Here is a 15,127-nt window from a genome sequence, read left to right as displayed (position 1 = left end):
ATACTACACGTGGATGTACCTAATTTGTAGTGTATGATGGATTCGAATTAAAGCATAAATATGTCGTTGGAAAGTCACATCTGATTTTTTTCCTTTTTGGAATTTGGGTAAAAATCTCTAGATTTCAATTCAACCCTAAAGTGATAATACAAAAATTTCAATTCAAGTCCACTATTACCATTCTTTTAACACAATTTCATGACAAATTAAGATGACCAGTAATTCAACCCTTCACACTATAGACACATGTTTAATCTCGGGCCACATTTATCAAGTCAATCGAAATTATGCTTGAATAACACATTATTTTTATTTTAATGTAATTATAAATTTATAATAAATATTAATATAAAAATTTTAACTAATAATATAAAATTCGAATCTAACCCGAACAAGATAACCACCAGAGTTATATTTTTGGGAATGAGATGCCATATTCCCCGTAGTCAAAGACTAAATGCAATAAAGATTTGGTCCCAACGAAATGCTTGGTTTTTGCCTAGTTATGTGGCTAGGATTTAATTTATAGCGACAAGGATGAAGGTGGATTTGGTGATCGGTTTTGTCTCATTTGATTTTTTTTCATGGTTTATTTAATAAAATAGGAATGAAATGCAACAAATATTAAGTTGTTTGATTAGTTGAATGGGATAGGAATGATAAACAAAAATATTATATTGTTTGGTTTTACAAAAAACTATAAGAGTATAAAATCACATTAGTATTTTTGAATTAAATTATATTTTTAAATATCTATACTATTTTTATTAAATAAGTGTTTTATTGAGTTGGTGTCTTCTTCAATCGTGTCACTAACTTAGTTAGGAAAATTATGAAAATATTTTTTTGTAATTAAAATAAATTATATTATTTGAGGGTAATTTAGTCTTTTTATTTAAAAATTAATAAAAAATACATATGGTGATATTGGAATTCGAACCAATTGTATTAGAAAAACTATTAATTTATCACTCAACTAAAACTTTATTTTAATACATTTATACATTCCAATTTTTATTATGCACATTTTATAACATTCATCAACTAAAGATTTTACATTTATCAATGCACATTTTACTGGAGTTCATCTAGCTTGGGTTGGTCACTAGAGTTGCGGTAGTCGTTGAAGGTTCCATTTCCAAAACCCATCAAACTAACCCAAATCTGACTAACCTCTCCCACCTTCATTGTTGCTAGCCAAATATGCATCCAAAGGTTTGGAGGAGCTCATTGGAATGTCCTTACCCCCATGGCACAGCGGAAAAATGACTCAAACGATCACAACCCATGGATCCATGTATAAAGAACGAACTTTGGTTGAGAAAGGTTAAAAATGTAACTTAAAATGATATGGAAGAGAGTAACACTGATACATATTTGAAACTACTGTCGAGATGCAAAGCTTTAACCAGAACAAAATGTCCTAACTTTTACGTGATTCGTCCGGATGAAAGACGTTTAGAACAGTCTTCAAAAATTTTAGATAAAAAAAATGAAACTCTTTTTTTACTAGTCAAAAATAGTATTTCGGATAACCTAAAATTCAGATTCAAGCTTCCTTTTATTCAAAATCCTATATTGAATAAAATATTTCCATAGAGGAATTTAAGGAAACCACCATAAAACATTAATCCAATTCATATATTATTTTATTAAAATAGTAAAATGTATCTTTGATTGAAAAATATTAAATAATTTTATTTAATAATTTCGTTAAAAGTACTCCCATTTAAAATTTATATTAACCCAATTCATATATTATTTTAAGAGTAATCTACAAAAATAGTCACTTTTGTTTGCCTCAGGTTACATTTTAGTCATTTATGTTTGAAATTTTACGTTTTATTCACTTATGTTATTATTTTATTACGAAGTGATCACTCTATCGTTAAGTTTCGTTATCTTTCTAACGGTAATCCTACGTAACAGTCCAACTAGATTTTAGGTGCCAACTTGGATTTCTAAATGGAATGAAAATAGATTTTTAATTAAAAAATTAATTAATTAAAATTTTTAAACCTAAACCTTAATTAAAAAAACTGTTCATCTCCTCTTTTTTACTTTTCTTTCGTCTCTTCTATTTTTCAATGGTTTTTTTTTTCATTTGACTGGAAAAACTATTATTAAGATCAAAATGGTTGAAATCAAATTGACTGTTTCATAAAAATGGATTCAATGGAGGGTTCAGGTATGTCTTCTTTGCATTCCTCTATCTCTTTTATTCAATACTGAAAAATAAAAGATTAGATTTTTTTTATTGTTTAATGAAATTCCTAAATTAAAATTCTTGAAATTAAAAATTGGCTTCTTCTCAACTTCATGTCACTTTATTGACAATGAAATCAATGTTTAAGCTTGAAAACGTATGGTACTTTTCTCTTGTCGAATGTTTTTCTCCAGTTGGATGGCAGGGCTACGATTGAGTTAGAAATTCTTAGATTTTTTGGTAATCCACTTGAATTCCTTAAAAAAATTTAATTTAGGGTTTTTATTAAACAACAAAAAATCTAATCTTTTGTTTTCCAGTATTGAATAAAAGAGATAGAGGAATGCAAAGAAAACATACCTGAACCTTCCATTGAATCCATCTTTATGAAGCAGACAATTTGATTTCAATTATTTTGAACTTAATAATAGTTTTTCCAGTCAAATGTAAAAAAAAAAACCATTGAAAAAAAGAAGAGGTGGAAGAAAAATAAAAAAGATAAGATGAACAGTTTTTTTAGTTAAGGTTTAGGATTAAAAATTTTAATTAATTAAATTTTTTTAATTAAAAATATATTTTCATCTCATTTAGAAATCTAAGTTGGCACCTAAAATCTAGTTGGACTGCCATGTAGGATTACCGTTAGAGAGATAACGGAACTTAATGATGGAGTGATCACTTTGTAACAAAATCATAACATAAGTGACTAAAACGTAACATTTCAAACATAAGTGACTAAAATGTAACATTTCAAACATAAGTGTTACATTTCAAACATAAGTGACTAAAATGTAACATGGGACAAACAAAAGTGACTATTTTTATATATTACCCTTATTTTAATTGTATTCTCTATGTGTGTACATGAAGTATGTACACATAAACTTTGTCAAATCAAATTAATCATAAGAATATTTCTATAATTAATTTAATCCATGTGACAATTAAATATAATATCAATTTTTTTGGATTATGATCGCTTCAACCACAGGATGTAATCTTGTAGGCTCTTGCAACATTGATAGTAATATTAGAGTATTTCTAATGTTACAAACAGTGAGTGACATCTAGAAATGTATCATTGCTACCCAAGTTACAATAAGTCATGATCCGACATAACATTTTGGTGATAATGTTATCATATAACCTATCCCTTTGTCCTTGATATCTAGATTAGATACAAGATATGAAATAATTGCACTTGTATGCACTTGTATAGTTTAATCTCTTATTTCTTGATACATTGAGTAAATTAAGATAAACAAATAAATATGATATATCATATCAACTCATTTGAGTATGATCATGCATTTTCGGTCTAACTCTATTAAAAGTATAGGTGTCAATGGGCCCGGCTGGGTCAAAACAAAATTTTAGGCCCATTTGCTAAGCTCGGGCCTGGCCCGACCTGAAAAATGGACCTAAAATTTTGTCCAAGCCCGGCCTGGATAAAAATACTAAAACTCGGGCCCGACCCGTCCGTATTAAAATTTTATATGATTTTTTTAAAATATATATAATACATCAAAAATACTAAAAGCACTAAAATAATTTTTTCTCTACAAATTGAAAATTTTCTTTAAAAAATATGTATATTAAATAACACTAAGATAGGTGCAACTTAATAAGCAAATACTTCTAAACTAGTAACAAAATTAACAATAAAATAATAGTTATACAATATCTAAATAATAACAACAAAATAGTAGCAACATAATTGTGAAATGGTAGCAAAATAATGAAAACAACAAGAAAATAGTAACGAAATAATAAAAAAGTAGAAAAATAGTAGTTTTTTTTTTGCATATTTTGGCTGAGCTTGGGCAAAAAAATGCTTAACCAAAACCCGAGCCGTTTTTTAAATGGGCATTATCTTTTGCCCAAGCCCATTTTTCGAGCCTATATTTTTACCTAAACCATCTCATTTTTTAGGTGGGTCGGGTGGCCCGACCCGTGGACAGGTCTAATTAGAAGGCCTAAGATATTACTCCCATTATGTAGGAGAGACAAAATTTATCTTGACCACTCACATTCCACCTATATAGATTTTGACATATCCAACATAAGTCTTTATAGTACAACCATTTATGAAAGACATTTGATTGTGTTAAAGCATATGACTTACGATGTTGGAATAATAGTGATCTCAAGTCTAAAGATTATACAAGTCTAAAGATTATACATACCTTTATCACTATGAGAAATGTCATGCCTATTACATAATAATCTAATAAGCATTCTTATGGTGGGTCAGTCCAATATATCATTCTCTAACATATACTTACTTGTTGACTTGATATCACATATTCATAACAACACTTGCGATCAATCAAGCACATGTTAGTCTCAATGCATTATTATTATCCAAACTTACAATAATACTTGATATCACATATCATTCTTAGGATTATTCATTGTACAATTTATTTAACACAGAAATAAAGACTGAAAATAGTAATGACAATGCCTTTGTTAATAAACTAGGTAAAAGTATATTATTACAATTATCATATGATTAATCTTTTGGCATATTCCAATATAGCCTCCCTCTCATCGTTAGCATACCAACTTTCAAGCACTGATCTTGCTTAGTCTAAGGTGCCTAACCGTTCGAATCACCAATCGAGGATCCTGAGCGATTGTATTCAGGTTTTTAGTCTAAATTTTTCTATTGTTTTCATGGTGGCTAACTCTATGGTTGTAGAACAACTGACTATTATCCCCATACTGCCCTTGGTTTTGTATCAATGTCAAACTTTAACCAATTTTATGGTAGGAAGATGATAAGTTGTTAGAAAAATAATTTTTTGTTAGCCCAAGGTTTGAGTCATGATTTAGTGTCATGTAGTGATTGTCATGATGCTCGTGTCCCATAGTGACTCATTTTCTCTAAGTCTTTAGTGACTTATAGTCTATCTAGTTTTCAAGGGATCGCAATTTTGTCTGGAGTTTCATTGCATCTGTTGTTTCAAATTAGAGATATTTCAACTATAACGGGAGAAAAGAATTGCATATAGATTCACCACATCATGATTTTTTTTCTTGATGGCTAAAAGTGTCATTCAGTTGAAAGGGTCATGATAACGAGTTGAGATCTCCCTTTGTTTCAATTTTAAGTGGGGAAGCCTAATATAAGGGATGGAGGCTTGTTTTCATCATTATAAATTTAGGTTGTCTTACCTTTTGGGGCTATGTCTACTTTGAGACTAAGGTCCCCGACTAATTTCTTCGTTCTATGTAATTAGGTTTGTAGTTTTATTGGCCTTTGTCTATATGAGATGTTTATCCTTGTTAGCTTGTAATTTATTTATTTATTTATCTATACTACATTTAAAAGGGTGACTGAGTTGATGTCACCTATCAACGGAATCTTAACTTAGTTGAGTAGAAATCATGGAGATACTTTTGACATTTTAGTTTGAGATAAATATCAAGACAATACATGAACTTTGATCCAATGTACAATGCCATACATGAGCTTTGATTTTTTAAGATTTTATACATGAAATTTTGATTAAATTCAATTCTCACAAATCACTAACAACATTATTGAATTAGCATCATTTTATGTTTAATAAATTATATACACATTTATTTAAATGTGTACAATTGAATTAAAATCAAAGTTTCATGTATACATATGAACCACAATTTAAATTTCATGTGTATAATTGCACCAAATCAAAGTTCATGTATCAAATTGCACATTAGACTAAAGTTCACGTATAAACTAGGCATTTATCCTCTTAAAATCATGTAAAATTTAGAAAAGTACACTTGGTAGAATTACAATCGAAAACATAAATTTTAATACAGTCAACCCTTTTTTTAACAGCCTCATAATAGCATGCTCTTGTAGAGGATAATCATTGTAAGTTTACTGTATAATTCATATTGTGAATTTCTATCAACTAAATAAAGTAAGAATTATGTTCAAAAAAGAAAGAAAGTAGAAATTGAATCAACAAAATTAAAAAAAAAGTATAATAGATGCATGTGTCGAAACCATTTTTTTGAAAACGGGAAATCGACTTTTGAAAACGAAAAGTTGGGAGTAGCCACCAATCGTTTTTAATAGGGTGTGATTGGATCACCTCAAAACACGGTCGTTTTTAATAAATAAATAAATTTTTCAAAACGACGATTTTGGTCTGCAAAAATAGAAAACCGGTTCGGGAGTCAGTTACGTACGAGGAAGGATTAGCACCCTCGACACGCCCAAAATTGGTACTTGATTGATTATTTAGTGTCTTAACGTCGAAAATTAAAGATTTGGACAGAGTTCAAAACGCGATCCTCCTTTTATTGGCTTTTAAAACATTTAGGTAAGTCAAATGTGTATTAAAGACCATCTCACCTCAAGGTAAAACATTACATCCAGTACGTTAGGACACAACATTTTTGACCCTCAATTGTGAGCTTGCCTTTAAAACGTGCGTTTTAGCCTTAAGAGGATATTCGAATATTTAAGACAAACAAAGAAAGCGAAACCCAGTACGTTAGGGCACGATTCTTCGAATTCTTTAAATTCCGAACATTGCCTTTATTTTGAAATTTTTTTTTTGAGAGTGAACTGGTAAGAGGATATTCGAATATTCAAGACAAACAAAGAAAGCAAAACCCAGTACGTTAGCGCACGATTCTTCGAATTCTTTAAATACCGAACATTGCCTCGTTTAAAAATTTCAAATGAAATGTAATAAATAAATGAAATGTATTTTTATAAAAAAAAACTTGATAACATAAGGAATAAAACATGTGGCAATAACATCTCATGAATAATCTAAGATAATAAGGAAATGCAAAAGAACAACTTAGAATACATGCAATAACAGCACATCATATATTATAAAAATACCACCATTTATATCCAAGGGTCAATGCATAAGAAACCAATTTTAAAAGAAGTTTCAAATAAATCACCCAAATAAAATATAACAAGTTTTTCTAAAATAAAATAAATAATAGGAAAAAGAAAATTTGGAAATATAACTACATAAACTATAAGAAAATTTTAAAAGGGTAATAAATATAAGAATTTAAAAAAAATAAATAGGGGGAAAAATAATATATCAAATAGTAATGTACAAATGAATTTTTAAAAGAAATATTAAAGTAAATAATTTGAATGAAAGCTTGAATTGTATCAAAATAAAAAATAAGGAAGAAAAAAATATGTAGCATAAATGAAATTCCAAAAAAAAATAATATGCATAGAAGATTAAAAGTAAATACTATACAAAGTAATATATACAAAGGAAAAGCTTAATATAAATAATACATATAGTAGTAATAATAATATATAAGGTATTTCATATAAACAGGTACGCACATGGAAAAAAAATCACAAAAGTATGAAATCAAGATAATATGTTGAAACATGATTATACTAAAAAAACTGAAATTTAATTGAGAGGAAAAAACAAAATCCAAGGGAGAATTTATAAGTAAAATAAATTATTAAAACAGAATTTTGGCTAAAATTAAGTGCGTATAAATGTTCGAGGTCTAGAATTGAAAATGCCCCAAATCTTAAAATACTGCACTAAAAGGGGAGGGCTAAATTGAAATAGCGCGCAGATTACAGGGATAAATTTAAATAATTTAAGAAACTTAACATGGCCCGATTGAAGACTAGCGCAAAAGAGGGGCCTGATTACGGAAATTACCCATTGAAAGGTACAATGCGCATGGATCCAGGCCAAAAGGCGCACTAATTTCATTCCCCAATGCTGTTTTGTTTCCTTGCCCACTTAAACTTATTTGTTTCCTTTTATTTTAACCTTAAAAAAAATTTTTAGAACACCCAAAAATTTAAAGCAAAAAAAGTTTTAAAACACTCAAAAATTTAAAGCATCACCATTCTTATTCATTTTTAAAAACAGAGTGAAAGCTCTCTACATGAACGCCAAATTCGGCAAGAAAGAAGGCCACTGTTATAGCCATGGACGAAATCCCCTGCCCGAATCTTCACATTTCCCAGGCATTCGGGTTCTAAATCACTAAGACCCAGGTAAAACCTTCTCTTTAATTCTTGTTTCAAATTTATTTGCATAAAACCCAATAAATAAATAAGAAAGAAAAAAGAAACGTAAATATAAAGCAAAAAAAAAAGACCCAAAGAAGAAGTAAAGTAACCTTTAGAACTTTGAGTTTGATTTTTTTATTGATTCCTCTTTTGTGTGTATTCTCTATTTTCTCCAAAAAAAAAGATCCCTTTTTACATTGTTTTTGAAGGCTTTTATAACCGTTTTTTTACAACTGATTTTCGTATTTGTAGGTTCGATTAAGCACTTCTCTGATGTGGGCTAGTAGTGGAGCGTACGGCTCAATGGAGGCGAGCGACGTGCGGGGGAGGTGCGCTGGGCGTGGGCACAAGCAGCAGCTTGCCTGAAGGTTTTCCTTTTGCTGAAAAAAGAAATTAAGTTGTTGGGCTAAAAACTTGGGCTAGGGTTTAGTCTATTTTTTGTATTTTGGGCTTAAAACTGGTCTGTTTGGTTCTTTGGTTTGGGGATTGTATTTTGGGTTTTAACAGGTTTTGGGCCGGGCAAAAAATTAGGTCCAACAGCATGTATTATTGTTTTTATGCATATTTTATTTTATATTTTTCACATGATTAATTAGAAAGTTCGATTAATCAATATGAGTTATCAAATTAAATTAATTAAATTATAATGAATTACTAAATTTAAGTAATAAATGTATAAATTTATATTCCAAGTTTATAGTAGAATATTTAATTAAAGAACTTTACAGTTTCTTAAATTGATATATTTAATTACACTTGTTGAAGATTATTTTCTGGTAATAAAATATTATTAATATATTTATTCACGTAAAATTTAATTATTTTATTAAAATAATATTTTAATTAAAATTATTTTTATTTAATAAATAATAATTAATAAGCTTGCTTATATGAAATAACTATAATTTTATTTAAAAATTTAGACTATGCTGTTATAAAATATTAATTTAATGAAAATCCTACTTGCTATTATAAGTGAAAATTTATTATAAAAAATTAAAATAAAACATAAAAAAAATATTTTTTTTAAAAGAAACTTGACAATTATAACCGATGCTGTTTAGGGGTGACTGTTTATAGGGAGAGCTAACTTATATCTTAATTTTACAGTTTTAATTATTTTGAGGTGTTGTGAAAATTAAATGAATATTTGAAAACAACAAACAACAACATTTAAGCGGATATAAAAAATTGTAACAGATTATGCCAGTTTGGGATCTTTTGACCTTAAGCAAAATAAACTTACCAATAACCCCAAATCCCACAGCTGAGAATTGCGAACCCAACAGATCCAGATTTCCCAGATTAACCCTAAATCCTCCCCTCTCTGTTAGCTAGTTCCTTTCTTCGGCCGGTGGCCCAAATCCTCTGCGTTTCGAATCAGAGTTATACCCAAAGGACAAGCCAAGCCCCCAAAACAATGCCAGTAAGTCTCCTTATACGGTTCGATCCAGATCTCGAACTTCGCAATTATGAAGAATTTTCTTTTGCAATTGCAACTATCAAATTGATTGTTAACGTTGGTTTATGATTGTGTGCCGTGCAGTTCAAAACAATGATAGAGGTTGAACCACCGAGTCCGTTAAGATATATCATCGGAGCAGCGGTCATGATGATCGGAGTTGTATTGCCCGTCGGATACATGATGTTCCGTAACAAACGCGTCCCTTCCTCTTCTTCTTATTCCAAACAGACGTAGGTGTGCCTTTACTTAAGTGCTCAATATCCATTTCCTTTAAAGAGAGAATATAATATTTTTCCCCTCTTATTTTGAATCACGTTTTGTTATATTAGATCTAGAGTTAGTTGAGATTATTTCTTAATCTCAATGTTAATTTGGAGATTTAACAAATTTAATCAACTTGAATTTGTACAAATTTCGACTTCGTTTGGATCGAAGAATTCTTTTTACATGACAAACTAGTATTTATGTTTGATGTTGGCATTTCAGGAACAAAGTTTTAATATAGAGATTTTGGTGGAAGAGAGACTTGTCTTTCTGCGAAATTGGTGATTTAAATTTGAAGAAAGATGAGGGAAGCATTGAAAGAAGGCCTTGAATGGCCTGCAGATACAAAAAATGTAAATGAATTATAAAACCCTCGGTTCTATTTTGTGATAGTTGTGCGGGTATTAATTGAATTTTATAAAAGATGAAATCTGTTGGTTTGTTCAATTTATGGGCTTTGATTAGTTTAACTATTTAGCACCATAATATATCAATTCTATGATATTGGTTGTTTTACTACTAATCTGGGTTTATTTTCTTTCTCTTCCATATATATGCCTTTGATTCTAACACCTATCATGTAGCAGCCTTTCCTATCTGGAACGTCTCTAGTTTCTTCCTTCCATGTGGTGTGTGATGGAAATGGCATTTTGATAGTTTCTGTTGTGTGTTTCATGGACTGGAAAATGGCTTGCAACATATTTCTGCTTTGATTGTAGTGGTGTGTGGATATGCTTAGGTTTCATATACCACTATTAGCATGGTTTGCCGGTTGGATTAGTTAACCAAACAATAATGTACTTTGGCACCACCCATTAGCTAAGACCTGGTGTTCAAGCTATCTAAAAGATTGTTTGTTCCGATTCATTTTCTTGATGTTAAAACTTGTTTCTGATAAGATGCTATCGTACGAGATTGTTTGAATGATTAAATTGACCATGATTTGGGAGGATACATTAAATGTAAATAATAGTGGTAAAGAACATGATACTTTACTCCACTAGTTTCTATCAGTAGGACATGCTAGCACCTTTGCAGTGGTTCATTTGAACTGAATTATGTAGATTTATAGTTCCAAAACAATGGGACAATAGATTCTTGAAATAGTAGCAAAAGGACATGTTCCCTTAATTCACTATCGGTAGAACAGGGTTGCACTGTTGTGGTGGTGCATATGAATGAGTGATGTAGATTTACATATCTGAACAATGGAACGGTAGATTGTAGCAATTGTAGCAAAAGCAATCCACTAGCTTATGTATTGGACAATTGGTAGGACATGATAGCCTTTGCTGTGGTTCATTTGACCCTTATTTTGTAGATTTACGGGTCTGAAGAATGGAATGATATGATTATAGCATTGAAATTAGAGCTGCATGCCATGGTTGCACCACATTGCTTAAATAAGCATTTAAGGTAGCATTGAAGTAATCTTCAAGCATGCCCTGCATCACCCGGTGAGGAGGATGGTCTAAAACAAGAGGCTCAAGCTAACATAGTTAAAGAAGCAAGTAAATCACACACCTATTTGCCTCTCTATGCGCTCTGAGTATTCTGATAATTCCATTTCTTAAGGCCAGTTTTGTAGTTGTTTCTAAGAAGCACTCTTGAGACAAAACATTTTTGGGACAAAAGCATTTCTAAACACCTTTTTCAAGTCAAAAATTGGTCATAAAGTATGTTTTTTAGAAGCTGAAAATTTTAGCTTCTCTTCAAAAGTACTTTTACTAAATTAGGCCTAAGTAACAAATAGTTTGCACTTCATAATCACCTTAGAGGAAGCATGGATAATCTTATTGATAGCCAACGAGGCCGAATTTACGATCAAATTCCTATAGCCCTTTTACTAAGCTAGTTTCAGTCTTTGCTAAAACACCATGCATTGTACTTTTACAACAGTACGCTGAAGCATGAGCCCCACCAACAGCAATCTTTGACAATCACGATTATGACCTTCTGCTGTATGCTCTCCTGTGTTGGCTGTTGCTGCATTGGACTTTCAGTTGCACGTACAGGACACCCTCTCTCTATGCTCCATATCAGACCATGGAAAATAATAGTGTCGGTGACGCTAGGCCTTCAAATTTTCGTCTAATGCAGAACTTCCAAATGTACCATCAAACAAAGCTGAAACATTAACAATAAAACCATTGTCCACAAAAAGATTTTTTCCCTCTGGATATTAAAAGCTCAACCATTCATTAACACAATAACCTCTCTTGATTTTTATCGATTATATTTCAAATGAATATTACTGTCAAAAATAGGTTATTTTTAATAATATTTACGTAGTAACTCGCATAATAATTTATGTATAATTCTTATTACATATACTGACATGAAATTATTTTTTTATATAATAGATTAAAATAATTTAAAAATATAAAAAAATGAAATAAAATGAAATAAAATTTAAAAATATAAAAAGTTCATGAAATTTTAAACAATTAGTATTTTTGTTAAAATAATAATAATTCTACTATTTTTAAAAGTGGTTAAATTTGACTATTTTTAAAAATTTTAAAAATAAATTTAACTTAAAGAAAATAAGTATAAAATTTTAAAAAAAACTAAATGTTAAAAAGGTAAATTTTATATTATGCCAAAAATAAAGCATCGTCTAGTTCTTAAAACCTTGTGAATTTCTCATTGAGTGATGCCGTCAACCATCAGCAATTTTCGACTTTAAATTGTCACATTAACATTTTTGCTGATAATCTGGAACGTTATCATTCAACGGAGGTTAGAGGCTTCGAAAATAATTAATTTTGAGGGTCTAATTAATTGTTAATTTTGAGGGGGAGGATTGGAAATAAAGGATATGGATATGGAAATATGGAAATATGGAAATAAAGGAAGCAAAAATATGTAAGGAATTCTTTTTATAAGGAGTAGGGGATGGTCCCAGGGATAGAATCGGACAGAACTGATATAAGACTTGAATCCAAGCCTTTGCCACTCCACCAGCGAATAAGAGTCCAAACTTGAGGTCAAGTCTTCCAAGCATGGCAGTCAATGAAACTGTGAAGTATGGAATCATAGGGGTAGGGATGATGGGAAGAGAACATCTTATTAATCTTCACCATCTTAGAACCCAAGGAGTGGTGGTTGTTTGCATAGCTGATCCTCACCTCCCCTCTCAGCAACTTGCCTTGGAATTGGCTCAATCCTTTGATTGGCCACTTAAGGTATATGAGTTTCTGTTGAACTGCAAATCATTTCTAAATTTCCTTTCAGCTGACTTTGATATAAAAGATTGTTGTGGCTTGAGTTGTTTTTATACATGAAGGTCTTCTCGGGGCACCAGGAACTACTGGACAGTGGCTTATGTGATGTAGTTGTTGTGTCAAGCCCTAATATGACTCATTATCTGATTCTGATGGATATTTTGAACCATCCTAAACCTCATCATGTTCTAGTTGAGAAACCATTGTGTACTACGGTCGCCGACTGCAGAAAGGTTACTCACTTACAGCTTCTATTGAGCTTTAAGTTTCATGTACAGCTTCTATCTGTTCGTAGCGTATTAAGGTTTTCCAAATTGATGTTGGGGTTGTTTCTATAGCAGCCAGTAGCGGAAGAAATATGCTTCAATTTGCTTTAATATATTTCTTCTGAATTTGATTGTTTGTAGCGGTTTCGATGCATTTTGATTTTCTCATGAAATGTTCTTCCTCGGTTAACTGCTGTGGTAAATATAGTTTATCATTAAATTAGGTTGTAAATGCTGCTAGAAAGAGGCCTGATATGCTGGTACAAGTTGGATTGGAATATAGATACATGCCACCAGTCGCGAAATTGATAGAGATAGTGAAGGGTGGAACACTTGGACAGGTCAAGATGGTGGCAATTCGAGAACATCGGTTCCCTTTCCTAATTAAGGTGAAGTTAGCTACTCAACTTTTGCAATCATTTTCGCCATATAATTCATTGACTTTGTGCTTGTAATAGGTTAACAACTGGAACCGGTTCAATTCTAACACGGGAGGGACCCTGGTAGAGAAGTGCTGCCACTTCTTTGATTTGATGAGGCTGTTTGCAGGTGCAAACCCTGTTCGTATGATGGCTTCTGGTGCCATGGATGTTAATCACAAAGATGAAATATATGACGGAAAGGTCATAGTATGACTAAATTCTTTTGCTTGATATAGATTTGAGTATCATGCTCACGTTTCCTGAATGTCAATTTTTTCTTTTATTTATGACCAGGTACCTGACATTATTGACAATGCATATGTTATTGTCGAATTTGACAATGGTGCTCGAGGGATGCTTGACCTCTGCATGTTTGCGGAAGGGAGTAAAAATGAGCAAGAAATTTCTGTTGTCGGTCACACTGGCAAGGTCTTTTCTCTTCCTCTTATGCTTGAACTTGTGGTGTTTGTCATTGTTCCTAATAGTTATTGACTTCGTTAGTAGCTTCTAAATGCATTATCATAATGATTGCCAGAGATGCATTATCATAATTGTTCCTCTGATTCAAACTATGATACTGCACTAGGGCGAAGCCTTTGTTCCTGAAAGCATTGTGCGTTTCGGCTCTAGGATGGAGGGTAGAGACGGGGTCCAGACTCTAAAAGCTGAGAATCGACTAATAAAGTTGGTCACTCTCTCTTTTTCTCAGTTCCAGCACCAACATCTTGTTTATGGTTAGCCTTTCGATTTGATCCAAAACTGCCTTATTTTTCCAGGTATGAAGGATTGCATCACGGTTCTAGCTATTTGGAGCACCTTAACTTCTTGTCTGCAATTAGAGTAAAAGGTGCAAAGACTCCCGCTGTTGATTTAAATGATGGGTTGATCTCAGTTGCCATGGGAGTTGGGGCACAACTTTCCATCCAGAAGGGCCGGTTTGTTAACATTGAAGAAGTCTTGGATGAACATAATTGTTAAGCTTTCATTGTCACCATGATCAGAAAGGCCAAATTCACCATAATTATTGTTATTTACTTTCTCCTTTTTTGTATCTTATTTACAAACAAAATGACATGCTATAATGATTAAACAATCCATATGACACTGTGCATGTATAAATAATAAATTTGTAAAATTAAATAATTTTTAATTTCCTTTTTCTTTTTCTTATTCTGGAGAAAATGAGTGTATTGTTCTTTTTATTATTTATTTATTATTTGCTACCCTTAGCCTTGGGGGTGCGCATGAT

General features: G+C 31.2%; 2 protein-coding genes and 1 long non-coding RNA gene across 5 annotated transcripts; all 3 read left to right on the top strand.

The window, feature by feature from the left end:
* The first annotated feature begins 7,855 nt into the window (after window positions 1-7,855).
* Window positions 7,856-8,847, top strand: LOC107888013 (uncharacterized). Its single transcript, XR_001681241.2, has 2 exons — window positions 7,856-8,219; window positions 8,487-8,847. It is a non-coding gene; the product is annotated as an uncharacterized lncRNA (long non-coding RNA).
* Window positions 8,848-9,383: 536 nt separating this feature from the next.
* Window positions 9,384-10,486, top strand: LOC121211130 (uncharacterized). Of its 2 annotated transcripts, none has more exons than XM_041083454.1 (3): window positions 9,384-9,660; window positions 9,781-9,929; window positions 10,186-10,486. In XM_041083454.1, the coding sequence occupies exons 1-3, from the start codon at window positions 9,655-9,657 to the stop codon at window positions 10,202-10,204; spliced, it is 174 nt and encodes a 57-aa protein (XP_040939388.1). In that variant the 5' UTR covers window positions 9,384-9,654; the 3' UTR covers window positions 10,205-10,486. The 2 variants fall into 2 exon arrangements, with proteins under 2 accessions (XP_040939388.1, XP_040939389.1); XM_041083455.1 differs by having other exon boundaries at window positions 9,401-9,660; window positions 9,781-9,933; window positions 10,186-10,348.
* A 2,136-nt stretch (window positions 10,487-12,622) lies between these two features.
* Window positions 12,623-15,028, top strand: LOC107886067 (inositol 2-dehydrogenase). Of its 2 annotated transcripts, none has more exons than XM_016809876.2 (7): window positions 12,623-13,151; window positions 13,253-13,423; window positions 13,681-13,845; window positions 13,915-14,079; window positions 14,173-14,307; window positions 14,465-14,562; window positions 14,655-15,028. In XM_016809876.2, the coding sequence occupies exons 1-7, from the start codon at window positions 12,969-12,971 to the stop codon at window positions 14,854-14,856; spliced, it is 1,119 nt and encodes a 372-aa protein (XP_016665365.2). In that variant the 5' UTR covers window positions 12,623-12,968; the 3' UTR covers window positions 14,857-15,028. The 2 variants fall into 2 exon arrangements, with proteins under 2 accessions (XP_016665365.2, XP_016665364.2); XM_016809875.2 differs by having other exon boundaries at window positions 12,698-13,151; window positions 13,235-13,423.
* The last annotated feature ends 99 nt before the right edge of the window (window positions 15,029-15,127 follow it).

Source organism: Gossypium hirsutum, chromosome A12 (assembly GCF_007990345.1).
Source record: "Gossypium hirsutum isolate 1008001.06 chromosome A12, Gossypium_hirsutum_v2.1, whole genome shotgun sequence".
Classification (NCBI taxonomy): Eukaryota; Viridiplantae; Streptophyta; class Magnoliopsida; order Malvales; family Malvaceae; genus Gossypium; species Gossypium hirsutum.
Note: the sequence above shows the minus strand (reverse complement) of the source record. Positions and strands in the feature narration are given on the sequence as shown.